The sequence below is a fragment of the Pituophis catenifer genome, unplaced genomic scaffold (genome assembly GCF_029215685.1).
Source record: "Pituophis catenifer annectens isolate HBS135680 unplaced genomic scaffold, rPitCat1.0.hap2 SCAF_7, whole genome shotgun sequence".
NCBI lineage: Eukaryota > Metazoa > Chordata > Lepidosauria > Squamata > Colubridae > Pituophis > Pituophis catenifer.
The window spans coordinates 89,108,047-89,115,704 of record NW_027256887.1 but is presented as its reverse complement, the minus strand read 5'-3'; the positions used below and the strand labels follow the sequence as shown (position 1 = coordinate 89,115,704).

At 51.3% G+C, this 7,658-nt stretch overlaps 1 protein-coding gene across 1 annotated transcript; it reads right to left on the bottom strand.

Moving 5' to 3' along the window:
• Positions 1 to 1,482: 1,482 nt before the first annotated feature.
• On the bottom strand, positions 1,483 to 3,546 carry SCO2 (synthesis of cytochrome C oxidase 2). The gene is made up of 2 exons (XM_070947379.1): positions 3,486 to 3,546; positions 1,483 to 2,397 (listed from the first exon to the last, which is right to left on the bottom strand). The coding sequence occupies exons 1-2, from the start codon at positions 3,544 to 3,546 to the stop codon at positions 1,484 to 1,486; spliced, it is 975 nt and encodes a 324-aa protein (XP_070803480.1). The 3' UTR covers position 1,483.
• Positions 3,547 to 7,658: the final 4,112 nt, after the last annotated feature.

The following is a 7,658-nucleotide window of genomic DNA, read 5'->3' as shown; positions in this document are numbered from 1 at the left end:
GGGAAAAAAAAAACATGGAAAAGTAAGAAAAGGAGTGAAAAAGAAGGGATGTCGTGTGACCCTAAACCGCAGACAGGTTTGGATACGATTGAACAGAAGGGGAAATGAGCGCTCAGGTGCTCTTCGACATATGACTGTGGTCCGAGGTCGTAAAACGGGTCGGTCACACGACCTCCCTGGTTTTATGACCTATTGTGCAGCAGTCCTCAAGCGAACGCAATGCTTCCCTACAGGAACAGTTTGGCCAAAGTTTTCAGCATCCCTGTCGTAAAACACGGGATAGCCGTGTGGCCACGTGTCCAAAATTCAGGCCCGTGACCACCCCAATCCAGGTCCCGAGTCCCCTTCTTCAGTTGGTCGGAATTCAAAGACTGCTTGTACTTACGACAGTTTGTTTAGCGACCGTTCAGTTACACCACCCCTGAAAGAAGTTATTTATGACCTTTTCTCACACTTATGACCGTTGCAGTATTTCCAGTCACATGATCAAAATTCAGACGCTTGACAACCGACTCGTATTTATGATGGTTGCAGTGAACGGGGTGTGTGTGTGTGTGTCACGTTTTGTGACTGATGAGCGAAGTCAACCTGGGGGGGGGGAGCTGGATCCACTTCACAACCCTGTGACTATAAGAACTGCAGTGATTCACTTAACGAAAACAAGACAAGAAAGGTTATAAAACAGGATGAAATTTGCTGAACAAGTGTCTCACTTAGCCACAGAAATGTTGGGCTCAACTGCAGTCATAAGTCAAGGACTAGCGGTGTTATACAAACACCGCCTGGATGCAATTTTTTTAAAAAGGGAAACGCCGGTTGATAATATGGCTTAGGACCTGGTTATCTACGGGACCACCTGCTTCCACCAATAGCCTCCCACCGGCCAGTACGCTCCCATAGAGAGGGGCTCCTCCGGGTGCCGTTGGCCAAACAATGTCGACTGGTGGCCCCCAGGGGGAGAGCCTTCTCTGTGGGGGCACCTACGATCTGGAACGAGCTCCCCCCAGAAATACGGAGGATCCCGGATCTGCGTACCTTCCGTCGCACGCTTAAGACGTTCCTATTTCATCAAGCCGGCCTGACCTAAGTCTTTCCCCTTTTTAAATGGAAATTTAAAATTTGGTTTTAAATTATTGGGGTTTTAAATTTGTCTCAGCCAAATTATTTAATTCGTTTTTATTCTATTTTAAATTTTTGTATTTATGTGTTTTATTCTGTGGCTGTTCACTGCCCTGAGTCCTTCGGGAGTAGGGCGGTATAGAAATCCAATCAAAACAAAACAAAAACATATGCAGACGATACGAAACACGATTTCAGAGCGTGGTTATTGTTACCGTGACAATCCCTGCAGAACCCGCCACTCCAAAGTGGCACGCAGGTCTGCCAAAACACACACACAACCTACGGCCTGTCTTCTCGCAATGGGCCGAGAGCGCCCCAAACTAAACCTCTCCCATCCCCCAGTTCACTCCCCCCCCCCGGCTCAGGCGAGGAGAGTCTTGTAAGTGGCCATGTGTCCCCGGATGCTCTCCGCAATCTTCACGTCCGTCTTGTACCGGTTGTAGTAGTCCAAGAACAGCCCGTCCGGGCTGAGGAGGTACAGAATGACCGTGTGGTCTACCAGATAATCATTGTCCTCGTCTTTGGGGCCGGTGCTATAGTAGACGCGGTAAGACCGTCCGGTCTCCCGCACCTGTTCCGGTGTGCCGGTCAGCCCCCGCAGCCGCGGATGGAACTCCTTCACGTACTTGGCCACGGCCTCCACCGTATCCCGCTCGGGGTCCACGGTGATGAAGATGGGCTGGAGACGGGGCAGTTTGGGGTCGGCATCCAACATGTTCACCACTCGACTCATCTTCTCCAGCTCTTCCGGACAGATATCCGGGCAGTGAGTAAAGCCGAAGTAGAGAAGGATCCAGCTGCCTTTGAGGTCCTCCTTGGAGCAAGGATGCCCTGTGTGGTCCACCAGCTGGAAGTTGCCTTGCCCGACCGCCACTTTCCTCAACTCCTCGATGCGTTTCTGCTTGTCCAGTTTCTCCTTCTCCGACCGGAAATACAGCCACGCCAGCACCAGCTGAAGAGTCACGATGGAGACCACCAGCAGGCGGGTCCTCAGAGGATACTGGGGCTCCGGTCGGGGGGGCTTAGAGGAGCCTTGGGAGGAGGGTCTCCAGAGGGTCAAAGCAGGCTGGCTGGCGGGAACCGAGAGGCAGAAGTGGTCCACCCTCCAGAACGGAGAAGACCGCCAGGCTGGGTGGCGGCCAGAAGCAGCAAGGGGACTTAGACAGCGGGACGGTGGGCGGGGACTGCCAGCCGGGCTCCTCCCCCAGAGGGCGGAGCAGCCTCCCAGCCGCCAAGGCCGCAGCCTGGCCCAGCACTGAAACATCCCCCGAAGAGCTAGAAAGATAAAATGCAGGAATTACTGGAGGGAGGATTCAGTTTGCATTTGCCTATCACGAAAATGCTGCTTTTCCCTTCACAATTGCAAGCTGGAATGAAGGAGAAACTTCCTAACAGTGAGGACAATTAACCAGTGGAACTCCTTGCCACCAGACGTTGTGGGTGTTCCATCACTGGAAGTTTTTAAGAAGAGGGTGGACAGCCACTTGTATTGAATGGTACAGGGTCTCCTGCTCCAGCAGGGGGTTGGACTAGAAGACCTCCGAGGTCTCTTCCAGCTCCGTTCTGATTGATTGATTGACTGATTGATGGAATAGAGGGGGAAACTCTGAGCTTTCTCAGCCTGGGCTGCTTGAAGCCGGGTGGACTTCAACTCCCAGAATTCCCCCTGCGGGGAGGGGGAGGAGGGGCTGAAGGGGAATTCTGGGAGTTGAAGTCCACCCGGCTTCAAGCAGCCCAGGTTGAGAAACATGGTGCCAAACCTTTGCAGGCCTGTCCTAAAACCTTGGAAGGACAAAGGAGCACCAGCCCCAACTGAGGGGCTCAAGGGGAACCCCGCTAGTTTTAGGGGATGCTATTCGGTTTTGCTTGCAAGCCGCAGCTGGGTGGGGGTGGGGGACCCCCAAATCTGCCCTCCTTGGGGGGTCGGGCTGAAGCTGAACCCAGGAGCGGCTTCTTAATCCCTTGGCTGCTGGCGGGGTCAGAGCCCGGAGATCTTGGGGGAAGGGGGGGGGGTCCCTGCAACCCTCCAATGCCCCAAAGCCCCCCTCCCCTAATTAAGGGGATCCACAGGTTAGAGGTCCTGCGGCTTGGTCCCCTGCCTGGAGAGGAGGACCCCCAGCCCCACTTCTCTGCCCCCGATCCTGCAACCCCCCACTTGCAAGCCCCCCACCCCCACCCCCGGTTGTTTGCATGCACAAAGATCCCTGGATCCCCCCCCACCCCAATTCCAGCCTTGCACTCCCTCTCCCATCCTCCCCGGCCCGCATGACTTATTGCAGCCCAGGATTCCAAAGATGCGCCCCTCCCCCCGCCCCTGCCCCCTCCCCCACTCGCTCCAGACACGTGTTTCCCCACTCACTCACTTCCGTGTCGCGCAGCTCGGAGATGCCGGAGAGCCCGGGCAGAGTTTCTCCTCCTGCGCATGCGCGCCGAGACTGCTGCCCTCGCTCCTCCTCCTCCTCCTCCTTTCCGCGGCTTGCAAAGAGGCCGGCAGGGGGCGCACAATCGCAGCGCTCAAGCCAGGCGATGCGCGGAATCGGCTTTGGATGGGGAAGAGAAAGCGCGCCCCCTTTTGGCATAGGGGCGGTGGGACTCACACACACACACACACACACACACAGAGACCTAGGGTGCACGGCACCACCTCCTTGGAGCCAGGGCTTTGGGGAGCCCCCCTCCTCAAATTCAGGATCAGCATTGCCCCTAGATCAGGGGTCTCCAACCTTGGCAACTTTAAGCCTGGAGGACTTCAACTCCCAGAATTCCCCAGCTAACTTACTCCAAGGTTCCTCCTGAGATACTCCACTCTTGAGTTCAAGCTAAGAGCTAAAGCCCCCTCCAATAGCCCAGGAGTCTCCAACTAGACAACTTTAAGTCTGGAGGACTTCAACTCAAGCTGGCTGGGGAATTCTGGGAGTTGAAGTCCAACAGGCTTAAAGCTTGCCAAGGTTGGAGACCCCTGCCCTAGACCCTCAAGGGCTCTTTTGCAGGCATGCAGAAGACGGGAGTTTGCCCCGAATTTCAGGTGCTGGGGAGACAAATTGGGAAGGGGTCAGTGGGGGGGGGGCTTGATCTGCCCCCGAGGCCAGGCATAAGGACGGTCGTGTGAATTTGAGGGGCCGAAACTCCAGAGTCCAGGAGCAGCTTTTCCATCTGGAGTGATTGCAAAGGTTTGGACAAAGCCGCTCTTTGTGTAAAATCCGGGGGAAATCCTGAGCTCATCCAGGCTGCAAGGGTCCCCTCCCCTCGAAAACAGATCATGGGGGAGGGGGTTACCTGCCAGCCTTCAGTCCTGACTCCCCCCCCAATCCACACCCACTCCAGGAAAAAATCTCTTAACAGAAAGAGCCTTGGTGGTGCAGCAGACTTAAGTGCTGTTAAATAGCACCAGCTGCCTGCAATTACTGCGAGTTCAAATCTCACCAGGCTCAAGGTTGACTCAGCCTTCCATCCTTCCGAGATAGGTAAAATGAGGACCCGGTTTGTGGGGGCAATAAGCTGACTTTGTATAAAAAAAGAACACTGCTTCGGGGGGCCAAAAGCCCTACTAAGCAGGTATATACAAAAGTATGAAGGCTATTGCTTAACACATTGTAAGCTGCCCTGAGTCTCCGGAAAAGGGCGACATATAAATCGAATCGAATCAATAAATAAATAAATAAATAAACAGTAACAGAGTTGGAAGGTACCTTGGAGGTCATCTAGTCCAACCCCCTACTCACGCAGGAGACCCATACTAAGGATTCAAACCGCCAACCTTTCTGATGGACAAGCTCAGTGTCTTAGCCACTGAGCCGCCTAGTCTTCTTTGCCTCTGGAAGGCTCCCTGGGCTTGAGTCCGTTTTATGCCCACTTGGGTGAAAGAGAAGCCCCTTTGTGGAGGCCTGAAGCGGGAGAGAGATCTGAAGACCCCCAACTCATTGGTGGTCCTGTCCTCCTGCAAGCCAGCCTTGATTCAGAGATTCTCTCCTTAATGGAGCAGGAGGTTGGACTGGCCCAGGGCTCTCCCAACTTGGCAAGACTTGTGGACTTCAACTCCCAGAGGTCCATGGCATGGCTGGCTGGCTGTCTGGGGGATTCTGGGAGTCGAAGTCCACTCCACTTGGCCATTTTAGTCTTAAAATGGCCAAGTTTGGTTGGCTGAAGAATTCTGGGAGTTGAAGTCCACCCCAGTGGTGAAATCCAAATGTTTTTACTGCCGATTCTGTGGGCGTGGCTTGGTGGGCGTGGCAGAGGAAGGATAATGCAAAATCCCCATTGCCATCCCACTCTTGGGCCAGCCAGAAGTGGTATTTGCTGGTTCTCCAAACTACTCAAAATTTCCGCTACCGGCTCTCCAGAACCTGTCAGAACCTGCTGGATTTCACCCCTGGTCCACCCATCTCAAAGCATGCTGGCTGGGGGATTCTGGGAGCTGAAGTCCACAAGTCTTAAAGTGACCAAGTTTAGAGACCCCTGTACTTGAAGATGTCTTTTTTCGACTCTGTTTTCTGTATTTTTTTATTTTATTCTAAGAAATATGTGGAGACTCTAGAAAGAGTGCAGAGAAGAGCAACCAGGATGATTAGGGGACTGGAGGCTAAAACATACAGTACGAAGAACGGTTGCTGGAATTGGGGGTGTCTAGTTTGATGAAAAGAAGAACCAGGAGTGAGATGATAGCAGTCTTCCAATATTTGAGGGGCTGCCCCAAAGAGGAGGGGGGCAAGCTGTTCCCCAAAGCACCAGAAGGCAGGACGAGAAGCAACTGATGGAAACTAATCAAGGAGAGAAGCAATCGAGAACTAAGGAGAAACTTCCTAACAGTGAGGACGATTATGGTGAAACGACTTGCCTCCAGAAGCTGTGGGGGCTCCATCCCTGGAGGTTTTTAAGAAGAGACTGGCTATCCATTTGTCTGGAATGGTCTAGAGTCTCCTGCTTGAGCTGGCGGTTGGACTAGAAGACCTCTAAGGACCATTTCAACACTGTTATTCTATCCTAAATGAAAACAACCCCTTAAGGCCAACGATGACTGAGTTCTTGTCCTCTCCTTAAACTTTGCCATTTAGCCTGAAGGTCTTTGTGGCTTGACGGTTATTAAAGGCTTAGCTGGGAGTGGTAAGGTAACAGTTTATTTCCTTTATTTATTTATTTTTAAGAAAGGACACGGAAATAGCAAGCACCACTCGTAGCCTTCGATTCCAGAATCAATTAGTCAAATCCATCTCTCTGTCCGTCCATGGGCTCCGTGGGTGCACAGCAGAGCAAATATCCGGGTTCAGCAGCCGTGCGCAGAACTACCAAGAGGGATCAGACGGCAAAGGCAGAAATAGAGGAGCCCCAAAAATTTTGCCTCAGTTTGCCCATTATTTGTACCCTATGACTATCATTAAGTGTTGTACCTTATGAATCTGGATGAACGAACCTTTTCTTTTATGTACACTGAGAACGTATGCACCAAGACAAATTCCTTGTGTGTCCAATCACACTTGGCCAAAAAAGAATTCTGTTCTATTCTATTTGAGTGCTGGTTGGTTCCTCTCCCCACTTGACTCTCGAGGAAATGGGCACAAGCAAGACCACCGAGCTCAGAGAGGACCAAGGACCCCATCGTTCTTCTCCTCCTCTTCCTCCTCCTCCCTTCAGTTAGGGGTGGATGAGGAGAACCAAGTATGTGGCTAGAAACCAGGAGACTGGGAGTTTTAGTTTCCCACCTTAAGCATATGAAATTAGCTGGGTGACTTGGGCCAAACACCAGGAGATGGTGAGTTCTAGTCCCATTTTAGGCATAAAAATTGATTGGGTGTTTTTGAGCTAATCACCAGGAGACGGTGAGTTCTAGTCCCATTTTAGGCATGAAAACTGATCTGGTGACTTTGGGCCAGTCTAATCTACAGTATCCACTCAGCCCAATCTACAGTACTTCACAGGGTTGTTGTGGGGAAAAGAGGAAGGAGAAGAAGGTGTATTTAGAATAGAATAGAATAGAATAGAATAGAATAGAATAGAATAGAATAGAATAGAATTTTTTATTGAGCAAGTGTGATTGGACACACAAGAAATTTGTCTTGGTGCAGATGCGCTCAGTGTACATAAAAAAGGATGATGTAAACATGAAGGAAAGGTTTCCCCTGTTCAGTCGTACTCGACTCTAGGGGGCAGTGTTCATCTCTGTTTCTTAACAAAAGGAACCAGTGTTACCCCTAGAAGCTTCCGTGGTCATGTGGTCAGCATGACTCTACATCGAGGCACACAAAATGCTGTTACTTTCCCACCAAAGTGGTACCTATTTATCTACTTTCATTTGCATGCTTTCAAACTCCTGGTGGGCAGGAGCTGAAGCAAGTAATGGGAACTCATCCCATCATGTATAACTTGGGTCTTGAACCCAACTGTCAGATTTCCAGCTGACAAGCTCAGAATAGAATAGGTAGAATAGAATTCTTTATTGGCCAAGTGTAATTGGACACACAAGGAATTTGTCTTGGTGCATATGCTCTTGGAGTACATACGTAAAAGAAAAGATATGTTCATCAAGAATCATAAGGTACAAC

Excerpts from the sequence above, each read along its gene's own strand:
- SCO2 (XM_070947379.1), bottom strand. The coding sequence starts at position 3,546 with ATGCGCAGGAGGAGAAACTCTGCCCGGGCTCTCCGGCATCTCCGAGCT. Across the intron at positions 2,398-3,485 it reads CCGAGCTGCGCGACACGGAA|CTCTTCGGGGGATGTTTCAG; the intron begins GTGAGTGAGTGG and ends TTATCTTTCTAG.